This window comes from Ananas comosus, linkage group 13 (assembly GCF_001540865.1).
Source record: "Ananas comosus cultivar F153 linkage group 13, ASM154086v1, whole genome shotgun sequence".
In the NCBI taxonomy this organism is placed as follows: domain Eukaryota; kingdom Viridiplantae; phylum Streptophyta; class Magnoliopsida; order Poales; family Bromeliaceae; genus Ananas; species Ananas comosus.
This window is the reverse complement of record NC_033633.1, coordinates 8,297,989-8,314,863: the sequence shown is the minus strand read 5'-3', so window position 1 is coordinate 8,314,863 and position 16,875 is coordinate 8,297,989. Positions and strand designations below refer to the sequence as shown.

Genomic DNA, 16,875 nt, shown 5'->3' with positions numbered 1-16,875 from the left:
TTATATTTTGTTATTTTATTGTTAATCTTGTACTACCTATCATTTTAATATGCATATGAATTAATAATTTACGGCACATACTGATGTCACTAGTTGAACTGATTTAAACAGTAAAACCTTGAGCAGCCCACATTTCTAGTTCAATGTTTAAACCAGTTTCTTAAAATACTACTTTACGCCGCCATCCTGGTACCAGGTGACCACCTGCACCCAGGTTGCAACTGGTCATGAGGATGATGAGAGATCATCCAACCAACAACAAACAAACAAACAGATAACGGCAATAGAGCTTTTTTTAAATAATAATAATAATAATAATAATAATAATAATAATAATACAAACACTAACAAACGTACAATCGAAGAGTACATTGCTTATCACCATGGATAAATTATTAACTAATTTCTTAATCAACATAGTTGTTGATGAAAGATCACTACCTTCTAAACTTTACAAGCACAAACTGTTATACCGATGTTTTTAGCTTTCAGAAACCAAGCAGAAACACTAGACCCTAAACCCTAAACCCTCTATAAGGTGCACATTAAAGTTTGAGAAACCAATCGGTCACCTTCACTGCAAACAACCCTTGGTCATCATGTACCGAGTCGCACACAATGCATCCACAGTTTTTTTTTTAAAAAAAAAAAGAAAGAAAAAAAAAATCTTGAGGGGCAGTATTGATACTCTTTCCAAGTCGACAACTACTGATACTCTTTCCAAGTTGACAACAACATACAAACCAAGCGGCTGGCCCGAATGCTCTGGATGAGAATTAATTAGAAAACCATCCAACAAATAAAGAGAATTAATTAGAAAACCATCCAACAAATAAAAATACAAACTGCTTGGATCTACAGGTGAAACATCAATGAATTCAGTTTTAATTGCTACTAGCTGAACAACTATCAGCTTGGAAAAGGGATATTTGCTTTCTCTGCAAAGTTGAATTACAAGCTCTCGGCACATGTAAGGATCACCGAAGGTTACCGCTGTAGTAATTGTTTCGGGAAATATATTAATTCTTGTTTATGTACAATGGACTCGTTAGTTAAAAGAACGAGCCGCAAAAAAATAGCAAGCCCCAACGACATGCCTAGGTTGTGAAGAACTATAGGCATTACCAGAAGATAACCCATGTATCAACTGTTTATTTTTCTTGAGCATTTTCCCTTGGTATTCGAGTGAAATGCAGAGCAGCATTTGCACTAATTCTATGATTCTCTTCAGACGAGGAGGAAAATTTTCAGTCAGGCTTGGTATACTCTAGAAGCATGTGTGGCGACCTGTAGATACTCACTAATGTCTGGTAGAGGACGTCTTCCACTTTCAACTCACCTTCCGCTCGAGCAGCATATATGCCTTCACAAATAGCTATCAGCCTACAGTAAATCAAATTAAGATCCTCATGAATCTTTCAAGAGATATCAGGAAAAGAAACGGAGGAAAAGGATTGAATTATAACAAAGCACAATTAACTTGTTTCCCAATTATAGAGAAAGGTTGATTTGTTTCCAGCGATTTTCATTCCACTTTCTTACACATCGGCAATCCACACTGCAGGGTTAAACTCTTTCTACTATGGATAGCAGTAAGATGTGAGAGGTAACTAGAACTCGCAATTGTCTCAAGTACTTCAGGTAGCGTCTGGATAGAGTATAAGGGGGAAATAAGGGAGCTAACTTCCCTTATTCATCCAAAAACCATGGGGTAATAACTTATTACCCTCTTAAAGGGTTATCCTAGATAAGGATAACCCGTTGAGACGGTGGAATAGTAGTTCCACCCTTTTGTATGGAACTACTATTCTCCTCTCCAATTCTTCAATTAAAATTAATAATTAAGTAATAAATAATTATAAAATATTGTTAATTAATATATAATAACTCATTTACTAATTAGCTAACTAACTAACCACTCTTAACTTATTAGTTAATAATTATTAATTTAAGTACTAGAGCAACTAATTTTTTATTCATAATTAACTAGCCAATTAACTAATCAATTATATTATGATATTACCTACTAACTATTATTCATTTAAATTACTAATAATTGACTAATCTAATTTATTTACTAGCTAATTGTCTAACTAATTCAATAATAATTAATTAACTAACATATTAACTCATTTTTCATATTTTATTAACTAGCTAATGTGCTTCTCCATTATCTTATACAATATTCATGATCCATTTATTAAATTATTATTTTATTAAAACTTAAATATTTATTAATTAGGTAAAATGGTTTATTTTAAAATTATAATTATCCCTATTCCCCACCATACCATTTTATTATCCAAACGTTATTTTTCTTATTCCTGGAAATAACTCAATTCTCATCTAAACACAATATTGGCCTAGTTCCTGCTAATATTAGGAGTTATACCATTATGCTAATATTAGGAGTTACACCATTACAAATAATAAACAAGAACAATTTATATCTGAACCAAACAATACCTAGGGTCTGCTTTGTTTGCCTGAGTATCCTCGTTAGTACACACTTTTGTTTACTCAAGGAATAATTGATAGATGAGTATACTTAGATGTCTACAATGACATATAGCTTGTACAACTACAAGTCAGTTTCTTAGAATGAGAAAAATCACCATGAACGTGCAATGATATATCCCAAAAATCATGAATGCTAGGACCGCAAGGTCCTAGGTTCCAATCACAAAAGAAAATCTCCCAAAAACTCATTAGTTATCACCGGATAACTTAATTCTAACACAATGTTGGACGAATTATCCGTTGATAACTTGTACACTATAAGGATCTTCTTTGGTGATTAGAATCTAGAAGCTTGCTTTTAGCCCCTTGCAAGGTGCAACTGCTTAAAACGAACACCTAGTCACAAAAAAAAAACCAAAAACAAAAAACAAAAAAAAAAAAAACAAAAAACAAAATTTTCCTGTAAGGACAAGTTATCCATTGATAACTGGTAAGCTATAAGGATTTCCATGTGTGATTGCAATCTAAAAGTTTGCTTGCTTTCAGGTGCTTGCAAAGCAAGAACTAAGTGACCTAGGTTGCAACCACAAAAGAAAATCTCCCGCAAGCACATAATTTATTATTCAACAACTTTGTTCTAACATGTTGGAACAAGTTATCCTTTGATAACTTGTGCGCTATTAGGCCTCTCTCTCTCTCTCTCTCTGTGATTGGATTTCAGAAGCTAGCTTTAGTCCCCTTAAGAGGTGCTAGCAGTCATTAATTTTCAGGATAATTTATTACACCTACATGGTGATTTATCTTATTTTGAGAAAAAGAAAGTTTGAAGCTCAAATATATTATGCCTTTTTAGACATTAGTATACTCTGTGTACATTCCTCGTCTATCAATTTCACCATGCTCCTTGAGTAAATGAAAGATGTGCCAAACAAGATGTTATGCATTAAAATAGGCCCTAAAATGAAAAATGTAGTATAGCAGACTACAAATATGAATTTGGGCTTAAAGGATTAGCATGGTAGTATTAGCAACTTGGGTTTAAGCATTTCTGGGCCCTATAGATCAACATCATCATGTTGCAAGTGCTAACTGGATATTTTGCTGCATATAAGATGTCCAAGTCACTTTGAGGGACACTATTGCCTAGAAATTCCCATGGATGATGTAGAGATTACACTTTGGGATGCAAGGACAAGCTTACAAGTGCTAGCAACTTGACCTAAAGCACTTCGTCCCTGTGGATGAAACCTATAAAACTGCTAGTCCAAGTGGGATGGTTGATTTTTACATGATAAATTAATTTACTAGAAAAATATATAAATGCATGTGCATAGTTTTGTTAGAAATGTTACTCATATTTATAAGTTTTATTTATATTTTAGTATGAACAAATATAACTATTTTAACTATTAAAACAAGTATGCAAATAAATCAAATGCAGACTTCGGTCATCATATCATGCAAAACAAAATAATGCACTTCAACTGAAATTTATCTCATAAGCAAATCATCAAGCAGAGGGGGTATGCCATGTAAAATAGAGAAAACAGTTCTCCATTTATGTCTGTCTTATATTGGTTAAAAAAGAAGGATAAACCAAAGGAAACCACATCTTAATCTGAGAAGAAGAATTTCTCATCTTCTTTACAAGAAAATTGTAATTGAACCTTGTGAGTGAAGTAGAGCAGATGAAAGATAGACAGTTCGTCTACCCTTGTAAGGAGAAGTATGAAAACTTTTTCTCTGGCTTTTTATAGAGCATCAAACTAAGAGCCAAAACTTTTGAGGGTAGAAAGAGAATTCAATCAAAGCTCAGCATTGGCAAAGGGTCAAATGCGGGAAAACTCAGTTGAGATTTGCAGCTAACTCAACAAGACTAACAAAAATAAACCACATAATAGATCAAGTTTCATCTAATTCTCATCCCATGTTAATTATAAGTCAGACCATAGTAATATCCATGGCCGTTTGACTCGCTGCCTGGTTGACTAGGGTTCCAATTGGGGGCTCTGGATCCACTAGGTAAATGCACCAAACTGTTTTCCTTAGATTTCCTCTTTGGAAAGTTTAAATAGGACATTATCCTATTGAAATACCTAACCCAGTTTCCAACTCCATTACAAACTATCTTCCGCTTGCTTTCTTGGAATTTCACTTTTCCCATTTATTGTTTTGGTTAGGAGTCTCATGACTATTTTTTATCAAGGTAAAGTGGAAGCAATCTAGCCAGCATATTGATTGGATTGACTTATTATTAGTCCGTAAGTTGAATTTGAACCAACTGTTCACAGTCGTAAATTTGTCAGGTCAGGTTGTGTTCGGCCTGATAACATCATATCATGCCACCTAGACCAAATATGAAACACGCTCCCACTTGCACATTCTCTCCCCCCCCCCAAAAAAAAAAAAAAAACAAAACAAAAAAAACACACCACAAAAAAAGGAAGGAAAAAAAAAAACACTTCTTGCAATCCTTTCTTACTTGTTAGTGTTAAACAGCATTGTACAATTTTGACAAAAGAAAAGCTTGTTAGAATAAAAGAGATGTAACAAAAAAAGGTGTAACAATTTTTTCTGAAATTAGTATAAAACAATTTAGTATATTATCAATAATAAGGTTTATTTCACAGCTTAGATCCCTCGATGATGACCATGTTCTCACTTACGTTGATGCAGAGAAGACAATCAATTGTTGATTCCATGCAATAGTTCTAGGATATTGTAGAAATAAATGAGAACGATGCAAGATCCGGTAGAAATGCAAGGAATTTATTTCGTAGATTATCAATTTATTTTCATGCACTATTATTGTTATACACTGTCTATTGGTTTACAATCATTATGCAACCAACAATTAGTAACATGATTTTAGTTTCTATGATATGTCCAAAATAGCAACCAGTGGGAGCATGAAAAGGAATGCTGTACACAGCAAAAATAAATAAGGAGTTCATCTGCAGTTTATTACACAGGAATATATATTGGCATTAATATGAAAAATTATATTTAACTTGAAAACTATTGTCTCCAATATCATCAAAAGTAAGCCCAAAGTAGCAGAATATTTTTGCATACCTGTCACAAGTAGGAAGATTCTCATATGGTATTCGCATTCTCAAATCTGAGCATTGTAGTCTAATAAATCGGGCAACAGCTAATACAAAAGTAATGTACAAACTCCAAATGCTAAACTTGCTGAGAGTTTCACCAAGAATACCCTCTGCAATTTAACAAAAGCATTAATGATAGGTACGAAAAGTAAAAGCAACAGTACTAAAAGAATAAAAAAAAAAAAAACACTTGTTTTAGGCTCATAACATCCAATACATGAAGTACCCTCCAACTACACACATCACTTTGTAGAAGATTTACGTCGTTACTGCTGAAATGGGCATACAATCATGCACATGCACATAATTCAACTGTTGTAGATCACATAAAATGCAAGGTTCTATCTCACATGATAGGATTTGTTTCTAAACTGCAGATAAAATTCTGTATACCAGGAACAAATAACGGGAAGATCAACACGAACACACATGCCCAGTAAACCAGCAGCTCATTATTTGAGAGGGTTTTTTTATTTCCGTTAGATAGTATTATATTCAGCTATGCAGCTGGCTAATGGAACATCACTTTATTAGTAACCATAGGTGAACATATAGAAATACAGGGCAGCTGAGTATCGGGTTGGGTAGTCACTTTATCTTCTTTTTAAGTCACAATTGTCTCGAAGTGGAGGCTCAATCATGCCAACTGATGATTTTCTCACGCTTAATCAAAACAGTCCAGGGCCTAATCAGGAAGGAGAAAGTATTAAGAAGGAACTCTCTAACCCACCGATCAATAGGAAACAAGTCGACAAGTCCACATGACAAAGTTGGATATATTGGAGCCTATGAGAATTTAAACAATCTGACCTATCTAACTGTTAATTGATTCCATGACCTCATTAAGAGAGAAAGTTGCGCTTCGTGGTTGTGTTCATGCTAGACAGTAGGGTCGTTTGTGCCAAGTCTAAATGCCTACGCCTTTGACTTAGATTCTCAAAAAAGCAAGTTGGCTGCTAATCTGGCTGCTAATCTGTTATGTCATGTTATTTTTGGATAAGCTAGGCTCATGCAGAATTGATTTCTAATAGTATTTTCATGTTCTGTTCTGATTGAGCAATTATCTAATATAGTTATACCATAAATTATCAGCACCTAAAGCTTGCATAATTATGCTTCATGCATATGGTGGAAAAATGATAGAACAAATACCCCTTATATATTGGAACATTATACTCTGACAATCAAGAATAGGTCAATTTGATTATTTGTTAAAACTTCTCACACGCATGCAAGAAAATACAATTACAGTTACATACGCGGTGTCTCCTCAGATACGACAATAGCCAGTGGTCCAGACAGCCCTTGACACCCTGTCAAATCTAATGGATTGAGATCATGGAATGACCACCATGGAGGAGTCCCATTGTTCATAACAAGGTTGCCGCTAACTGAATCTACCTGCATGTTGAATGATAACCTAATAAATAAAATTACACATATTGCTAAAAATGTTAAGTAAAATAGGAAAACCATTTAAAGTGATAGTAATAATTGAAGGCAATCATAGGGATTCTGCTGTATACCGTTGTATCTAGACGTCGCACTTCACCAGAGCCAGTGACCCTGAAGTACCTTGGATACGCATCAATTATCCTAAAGCTATTAGCTGTCCCATTGAGCACTTGTGCAACATCATCCATACTGGGACAATTATCAACAGGAGATTCATATTTCACAGATTCTTTTCCTTTTGGTCTCGCTCTTAGAAAAATCCATGTTAGCATTAATTCCATCTGCCCAAGGGATCTTATATATCTGTTTTGAGCAACAGGAGGAACCAGCCACAAAGTACTAGCATCAGGTTGGCAGCAGATCAACTGAATGTCCTCAGCATTGTACGCATCTAGATAATTTTGTGGATCCAGAATGTCTAAGGATGCTAAACTTTTCCAAGGGAAAATATCACATAAAGTAGTTTGGAAAAGTGTGAGCCTCCCACCGATTGCTTTAATATCAACCTGAACACTCACATCTATAACAGGGTTCGCAATGTTTGTTGGGTTACCACTGCTGTAGATCTGTTAAAAGACAGTTGACGAGATTAGGATATCAAAACTTCCAAAATCTTCAGCACACATGAATATGAAAGGATATAAATAATTCTAGCTTGTCATCTAGAAGAAAATTTAAAATAATAAGTGTCGTGTCCAAAAACCTATTACTGGCGATAATATTTTCCTAGTTCTTTGGCATTAATTACATTAATAGTTATTGGCTTATGGGAAATGCAAAATGCTTTTTCTCGTGGTTTAGAAGATAAATTATGCTTAGCTTTTGATGATTCAAACAGGGAATCAGGGAGCATATCAAGGCGTATCGAGCATGCCATACTGTGTGAATGACTTATGGGCACATAAAGAATATCGAAACTGAGTATCGAAACTGCCACTGTGCCTTGGCACACATGAGAATAGCAACTGAGAAATTTCTATATATTCGGTGTATCAAGCTACATGTCGAGCATGTACGATATTGCTCCTCCTTTCCTTCCCCAGCTTTCTCTCCATCTCTTTTCATCACTTTCCTTCATACACTCATGACACTCCAAAAGGGCCATAACAATAACAGATGAAGAAATCTCTCTCTCTCATCCTTCCTGGTTGAAGATTTAAAGATTCATTATACCAGATTTTCTATGATCTTAAAAAAAACTGAATATTATAAAAACAATAGCGAGATGTGTTTTCCAAGAAACTTCTAAGAATCAAGGATTCCTCTCAAAAATGTTCTATTATATTGAAGAATTCAAACATAATTAATTTTGTCAATCTGTATAAATAATATGTTAGAGATGTACAATATTAACTGGCTTTTAAAATATTATAGAGCAGCAGTCATCTTTGTCATCTGATATGATTACAAAATCTGGGATTTCTTGGTCAGAAATGATAAGATGTAATAAATCTGACATAAAAATAGGAAGACAGGAATGTAAATAACTCTGTTGGAATGTTAAAGGCAAGAATAACGTGTCTTATCTGTGAACAAAGGATTTGTGTTCATTATTTGAGATTTTAAACAGTAAGAACACTAAGTTGGTTGCGAGTCGAAGAAAAATGAAGGGATAAAAGTGTTTTATGTATAACAATATAGCCTACCACTACTAACGCAAAATAAGAAAGGACCTAAGGATTGTGTTAATGCCAAAAAACAACCCACAAATCAATAATACAAGATGTTATTCAGACCACGGAAACCATAATAAGACTGTCCCAAAGCAGTCCATCCATGCAAGTTGAAGGCCCTTTGTGTCCGTAGGCATGCCAGAATACCACAGGTAGCACAACAACGTGCCCATGCCAATCATACTACCTGGCCTTGGCACACCCGTGCCTCAGCATTTTAATCATTCATTTCACAAATATGGCACTTTAAGAGTATTGATTGCATAATAAGTTCAGAACTGTGTGGCTGCTTTTGGTAAGAGAATAACTGGGGGATAAGCCATTTTATCCCATGTACTCTACCAAACACAACAAAATTTGACAAGAATAATAATTTTGCTCAAAGTAGGTTATTCCAGATCATTCTTAAATTACTCATTAAGGCCTTGTTTGGATGTAGGCCTGAGTTATACGATGATAACTAACTGATTTTCTTGTGTACTTGAAAGGTAGGAGTTTATTTTTTGCTCCTTGAAAGGCTTTGGGCCTTTTGCATCCAAGATTTGGTAGCATAGCGTATCACCTACAAGGTGATTTTATTTTATTCTCAAAAATAACTTACAGAGTCGAATATGCTATTCCATTCTAGACAATTGGCCACATTCCTAGCTTCCCATTAAAATAAAAAATCCGCATCACATATAGAATAACACTGGATAACTTACTCAAACATCTAAAGAGGGCCTAAAAGTATTCCTCCCCACCCTTGGAATAGGGCTATTCTCCGATTTACCCTTCGCCTCATTCTCTGCACTGCACTTTACTCCACTCTCACCTACCATCCTTCCAAGGGCTTAAGGGTATTGAACTGCCTCATTCACCATGCCACACTTATTTCTTTTCTGCACCATTCTCCACTATTCTTTAAAAAAATAGCCAAGCATGATTTTGGCTAGCCTAGGGAATAACAAAATGTCAAGCCAAACACAAAATTCCTTCTATTCCTCTCCATCCTAGAATTGAGTTATTCCAACACAAAATATTTATCCCTTTTAACACTATCCTAAAATTACAAGGAATAATACATTTATGTATATAGCTAACAAAAAATAATAAAAAGCTGATATATACCAAATCACTTACCAACATAGGTGCCCAGATAACACATATCAGTATAAAGAATAAGCAAATTCCGCTACAGAATTTGGTCATTTTACTTTGTTTTTGTCCTGGTTGATGTTTTGCCCTGTTTAAAACTGCATCGCATTTGACAAGAAACAAACTTGCATAGATGTCCTCCAACTATGCAGGAAAATAAGAACTTATCAGATGATCGTAAGAACAAAACTAAGAATACAGATGATCGTAAGAACAAAACTAAGAATACAGTACTCTAAATAAACTGAAGATGACTATATGATAATTCCACATGTTTGAGAATATTTTTTATATTGAATTATTTGTGTGGACTTCAGGAAAGTAAAAGATCAAACTGCCCATTTTAAACTGACCTATTCATTAGCGAGGTAACAGAACATCGTATAGCTAACAATAACAGAGACAGTTGGGTAACAATATCGCATTTTTATAATAAAATAATGGAAATAAACGAAAGCACAAAAGATTGGAGGTTTATATGGAATGATCACAGAAAGAAGAAAAAATATCAGGACAAAACGTAGCAATAGTACGGAATTCAGGAAACTCTAAGAAATGCAGAAAATAAAAGTATCTGCTAGAAGAATGATGACCATATAAGAACATCAAGAAATATATGCCTGTTATTCTACAAGTTCTAGTAATTAAATAAAAGGTTTCATTAATAAATATTTGGTTTTTCCAAAAGGACGGGAAGTATAAAGAGAGAATATACATGTCAAAACTGACATTCATTCTATAGCTTGAATAATGTCAAGAGGAGACATCTAATTTACTTTCAAGATGAATTCCTGAAGTTTATAATAATGGCATCTTTAAGATATTAAGGTCCAATTTAATGAACTGAAATAAATTCTTCAATATATATAGGGAAAAAAAAGTACTAAAGCCGTACCTTCAGCCAATCATACATTGTTAGTGATGTAGTTGTACAGGACCAATCAAGTACACATCGCAATTCATATAAAAATGGCAAGGCGCGATACAAACGGAAGCCCAGAAAGTTCACTTGTGTGACTTGACTGGTCAAAAACTGCCGATATAAGGTGCTCTTGTTAGGGAGTCCATAGCGAATCTGCAGCGCCTGTAGTGCTAAGGAAATTGACTTAGTAAGGTAGATAGCACGCAAAGCAAGTCCTCCAATGTTCTTGTTAGATGGTTCCATGCACCAAGCATACTCCGTGACTGAATATGTGAACAGGACAAGGTTGAAAAGATAGAAGACGACCTTTCCTATTGCAAAGGACCACAAATATATGATGCGATCAACCACAATTAGAAAAAACAGCACCTGCAAAATAATAATAAAAAAAATTCTTAGAAATTAAAAATGAGGACTTACCAACATTCAGAATACGTGCCAAAAGAACAAGGTCAAGAAGCTAATTTCTAAAAGGTATCAACAATATGCAAATATCACTAAAGCCTGAAAGGAAGCCACATATCTTTACCATCAAAATAAATACAAACTCTTTGGGAAATTGGTCCTCAAGCTGATAGACATCCAGAAACTCGCTTTTATTCTTTATGACAGATTGGTAGAAAGTGGCAACCAGAAAGAAAACTGCCAAATCTGCACCAAATACGTAGGCATACAAGTCAACTTCCCTTTTTCCACCACCTATGATAGATACAACAGGATAGGGGAAGTCCATTTCATCAAAAAGTCCTTCTCTGTGAGCTTTTTGAAGCTCTGCTGCTACATCTGCAGCAGGAGTAAGTGATCTGTGCCACTCCATTTCTGGGCATCCTGCAGAAGGAGAAGCATAAACAACTTCAAGAACAGCAAGAGCCAAACTGTCCTTTTCTGAAGATTTTTCAAAACTTTGAATTCTAACTCTACTGGCAGAATGGCATTGAGAAGGAATTTTAGCTTCACATCTTTCTTTATGAGCTATTCTAAGTAACTCATTTATTTTTGATTCAATCCTCTGAGGTTGGATCCCGTCCTTTGGCCATTGATTAACCTCCATAGTTAGCTGCACAAAATATGGAGGAGACTCTGATCCTTGCGTTAGTGACTTCCAGTACCTAGAAAAACTCATGAATATTAACCTAATGAGGTTAATTACAGGTGAAAACAGCTGCCGTAGCTTGTCTCTCCATCCATAATTCATATAGCGGGTTTCTTCATAATAGCTCTTCTTACCAAGAAGGCCAAATTCTGTTACTGGTACCCATTCACCATCCTTAGCAGTAATAGAACTTTGAAGGAGAGTCGATATATACACCAGAAAGAGAGGTAATGTGCTGACCACAAATGAGGCTTTTATTTTATTTTCAGGAAAACCAAACCTCTCCAAAATAGGAAAATGTACACTTAACCCGCAATGCTGGATGATAATCTGGTACAGATATTGAAGCAAAATATTCAGCTCTGTATATATAAGCATGATAATCCAGAACAAATAACTGGGACCAGAATTTACACAAAGAGCATACAAGAAGAGTGCCGCAAGGTAGACCATTGATAGCAAACTGAAATTCCACAGAAACACCAGTATGAAGCAACAATAACACACGATATCATTATTAGATCTCATTTGGGACCATATAAACTGGAAGATCTTTCCAATTTGCAGGCTGGTTGGAGGATTAGCTCCTGTGCTAGAATTAACTGAAGATGTACGATCCAAGTGCTCATGTTCAGTCGTTATCTGATTTTCGATTCCGTCAAATCCTCGCTCTCCCACAAACAAATGCCCACTGGAATCTGATTCCTCAGGCTCGATGTTCAGAAAACTCACAATGTTTGTAACTGCCTGATTTCCTAAAGACTGAACTTGAGAAACTCCATCACCTATTAATTGCACAGCTGATCTCAAAGGGTTCTCCTTATGCTGGCCTCTCTCTTTCTCCTTTTTGTCCAAATTAGTGTACATGGCAACATCCTTCTCTCCAACTTCACTTATCTCGCAAAGAGGATCCAAGGAATGTCTCACATAATCCACAGGAAATGAGCTTTCACTTTTCACACTAGCGTTTGAGGTTTGAAGCGAGTCAGATGTTACCTGCGACGATGCAATATTATTTTGCATATCAGGTACAACAAAGTCAAAAGAATGGTATTTTGCTGCACTGACATTCTCCTGCTTTCTGGGAAATGCAATCTCACCATCTGGCACATTAGCTACTTTATCAATGTTTTGAGGAGAGATCCTTCTACGTCGAAGGCCTTCTGTTTGTGAAGAACTGTTGCTCACTGTAGTAGCAGAACTTATGCTGTTAAGCTGAATTTGCAAATTGAGCATCTCGGACTTCATTTTCTCTACTTGCAAGTTTCGCTGACGTTTTTCCTCTTCAGCTTCACGTATATTCTTCAGCTGTGTTGTTTTCCTTGCAGCTTTTTTCTCCTGTTCTCGGACCATAGAACCAATCTGTTCTGCCTCAAGATATCTCGCGACATAGTCAAATTCTTCTGAGTTGAAGATGTATGACTGCACTGACACTAACAAAAATATCACTATCTCTACCAATGCAGATCGCGATGTTATCCTGAATCCGTAGTCATATTTGTACAATCCAATAACCTCATATAAGTAATCAATTTGTTCGCACTTGCCAGAACTAAAATCCCCAAGAAAAGGAGATTGATATGCAAGAGAAAGGACAATGAGCGCAAAGTTATACATGCGCAAGAACTTGAAAATCTTGTTCTTCTTTTTTAATATCTCAAGTCTCATCCTGAAGAAAACCAGTGCAAAACCAAGGTAACCAAGGTGAAGAACATCATATTCCAGGGTGCCAGTTATCAGAATTAAGAAGAGGACAATGTCTAATAAATGACAGTAGGAATAGAGTCTCACATAATCAAGAAATGTCCAGAAGCTTTTTGTTTCAAACGAGAGGTCTCTCCAAACTAAAGTGTTTTTCCTCTGCGATCTCATCTGACGGTATGTGTACGAATCCGAGAAACCAGAAGAGTGATCAGAACGAAGTTTAAACGAGGAGACGATAAAAACCACATAATAGCTCACAAGCACTCTTGGATCGTCAACAATCACCCCTACATAAAATCAGAAAACTTCCATTAGGAAATGTCTGATTTTCTCAAGGTAAGTTATCCACACAAACATGTGTGTACAGACACATATACGCTTTTCAGAAGCATCTCCCACCTTAAATTAGAGGTTAAAATGTTTGAATTGATAATTCATCCACATTGGTATACCTGATGTACATAGTTAATGTTGTAGATCATTGATTCAGAGCCCTACTATTGGAAATAAATTGTACAAAGGCCTTTGTTGACATTAAAGCATAGCGGCAAACTTTCTCTCTCTGTCTCTCTCATTCATTCCTATCATTAATTCCGGGAGGATGGAGGGAGGACGAGAGAGAGTGAGAGAGATAGAGTGTAGAGCCGGGCCGCTTACACAAGCACAAAGACTAGAGAGAGTGGAGAGGGGATGCTTACACAAGCACAGAGGCCTTCATTTCTTAGAAGTCAAATTTTACAATAGGACCTCCTAATCAACGATTATATTGCTAAACATGATCTAGCATAAGAAATATTTGGGAACCAAATATTTTGGGATTTTTTTCCAACATCGCCGGCTGTATGATCAAAAGATCTAAAATCAACAAGTTTAGTGGCTAATGTAATGTGTTTGTTAGTCTAACAGTGTAGACCAATCCACATTAGTTCTATTTTTGAGAAAAAATAATAATAGTAATTCCCACAATCTAAATCAAGAACAACGCGAGTGTTCTACAATTCAAGAAATCTATTATCTAATCATTCATTTTGAGACCAATAGATCATAAGGCAGATATATTGAAATGTCATGAAATTTGATTCCCCAAAACTTCAATATAGTCTAAAGATCAAATTCAATGATGTCAATCGTTGGCCTCCATGCTTACAAAAACTCCGTAGGTCAACTAATATATGTATGCAGATATGATATACAAAATTACACATACATGTAATATTTTATTCGTAATTTTATATCACTAAATGTATATATAAATAGATATAAATGAAGATATATGAATCATATCAATGTTAAGATATATGGAAAGACCCACAACTGTAGGCCATTTTGAAATGCCCCCTTAAGCTTTCAATTTTTTGATTGAGATCCCCTTAGAAGTTTTCGGAAATGAGAGATTTTAGACAATTAAATTGGAAATTTTATAAAATTCATTCGTCCTATTGTCAAATTTAATAATTCTAATCACTTCTTTGCTAGTAAATTAGACCAATTAACAGCTAACAGCTAATAAAGCCATAAGTTAACTAAGTGTAAAAACTCAAAATAAAAAAAAATAAAAAAATCAGACGTTCAAGGAGTCTCAATCAAAATAAGTTGAGGATCCCTTTCAATGGCCTGTAGCTGGGGGGCCTTCTAACATTTTTACCTTATATTACTTGTCAAGCAACAAGTAAAATACATACCCAGCCAACACTTCATGCAGTAAGAGAAGAAAATACTTGAGCTGTTCCAACAGTCACGACAATGAACTCCTGTCTTTCTTGAACTATTAATCCATGGAATCAGATATTTCCAAAGAGCTAAATACTCGAGAACAAGAACAGAAGCAAAAAGGAAAACAAAAAACGGCCATAGTTTCCGAATGAGGTCTCTATTCAGGAGAATGCACACGATAAGACATATTATATAAAACATTGAGATGACATTCAACAAGGTAAAACTTGCCAAAAGTAGCACAATCATATTAATTTCGAGACCTCGCAGCTTAAATATATTTTCCATCCAAAATTTCATATAGATCTTGAGTGTAGTTTTCTGCATTTCTAATCTCTCCTTTCTCAAACCAAGGATGCGCCCCTTGTTCCACTTGTGACTTTCATTTGAACTTCCCCATATGTAAGCAAATGACTTTGTCCACTTTTTGGTGTTATCATCTGAGCTTCTTGTAAAATTATGAAGAGACTCTGACGTTTGATAGCCATCAAATCTGCAAGATGCACTAGTATTGCTCACAATAAGCCTCTCCTTTTCCGAAGAATGTATAGAATCCATTGATACCTTGCTTTCATAATTATTAACAACTATGCCAGTTGAAGAATCTTCTGTCGAGATAAACAACTGGCAAGGCTCTTCCCACTTGCCCTTGTGTATGAGAGAATTTGGCATCATTTTCAACCAATGGAAAATATTGTACTGGAGGGTGCAAGCAACAATTACCAGAATTTTTCCTCTTAATCCAGACTCAAGGCCCCAAAATCCAGAATCATAATACTTAAAACCAAGAAACACTGACAAATTGTAAAGTCGTTGACCGGGACACATTTGAGCAGGTTTGCACCACAGTTGAAACAGATACTCAGTTGCTGCAAGTAAACCCGTGTAAACTAAAAACAATTTTGAGGGAACCCCAGAAGCTTTTGGTAAGAGAGAACATACAATGAGTCCCAAGAGATAAATAAAGCCAAACAAACTAATTGAAGACAGGGAAGCATAGAATACAGTGGCAGACAAGATCTTGTCACTGTGCCAAATCAGCAACCTTCTAATGAACCCAAGAACTCCAATTTCTGATGCATCAGATACATTTACAATCTTGAACCTACTCTGCCTCCTCTCATAGCTGTAAAGTTGCATAACGATCAAAACAGCCAAGGATTCCCAGACATTTTCAAGCAACGAAGCTTCAGGATTAAATCCGAACTCCGGATATAGGTTAATCACATGAGAGAGCCATGTAGCAAAGGTTGGAGAAATGCTCAGGGTGTATATAAAAATAAAAACTATGGTCGCATAGAGTTTTAAGGGAAACCAAAGACGTCTTCTGGCCTTCTCCACGAGCTGCCTTCCAATTATCCAAAATAGAAGGAAGAAAAGGTATCCAAATGAAATGTAATTTGGAGTCACAAGGTACAGCGTTAAGAGAATAGTCAAAAATGCCACATATGTCCCATATGAGCGATACGTAGACAAAAACATCTGGCTCACTTTGCCAAGGTATGTTGCAATTCTTTTATCTACAAGACAAGAAAAGAAAGAATATTAGCTGAAAGCAAATAAGTAACGACAATACATAGAAGACCATCTCTCTCTCTCTCTCTCTCT

The 16,875-nt window shown here is 35.5% G+C and overlaps 1 protein-coding gene across 7 annotated transcripts in view; it reads right to left on the bottom strand.

The window, feature by feature from the left end:
• The window catches only part of LOC109719476 (piezo-type mechanosensitive ion channel homolog), an 85,431-nt gene continuing 69,336 nt past the window's right edge, over positions 781 to 16,875 (bottom strand). For 4 of the 7 annotated variants that reach the window (XM_020246195.1, XM_020246193.1, XM_020246191.1 and 1 more), the window contains 8 exons: positions 15,237 to 16,787; positions 11,287 to 13,841; positions 10,731 to 11,126; positions 9,821 to 9,979; positions 7,097 to 7,591; positions 6,830 to 6,971; positions 5,536 to 5,680; positions 1,248 to 1,383 (listed from right to left, as the gene is read on the bottom strand). In XM_020246195.1, coding sequence (XP_020101784.1) covers positions 1,248 to 1,383; positions 5,536 to 5,680; positions 6,830 to 6,971; positions 7,097 to 7,591; positions 9,821 to 9,979; positions 10,731 to 11,126; positions 11,287 to 13,841; positions 15,237 to 16,787 — 5,579 coding nt within the window. Of the gene's footprint in view, positions 1,384 to 5,535; positions 5,681 to 6,829; positions 6,972 to 7,096; positions 7,592 to 9,820; positions 9,980 to 10,730; positions 11,127 to 11,286; positions 13,842 to 15,236; positions 16,788 to 16,875 lie in introns of all 7 variants that reach the window. The other 3 variants (XM_020246189.1, XM_020246192.1, XM_020246194.1) reach the window with 1 other exon arrangement.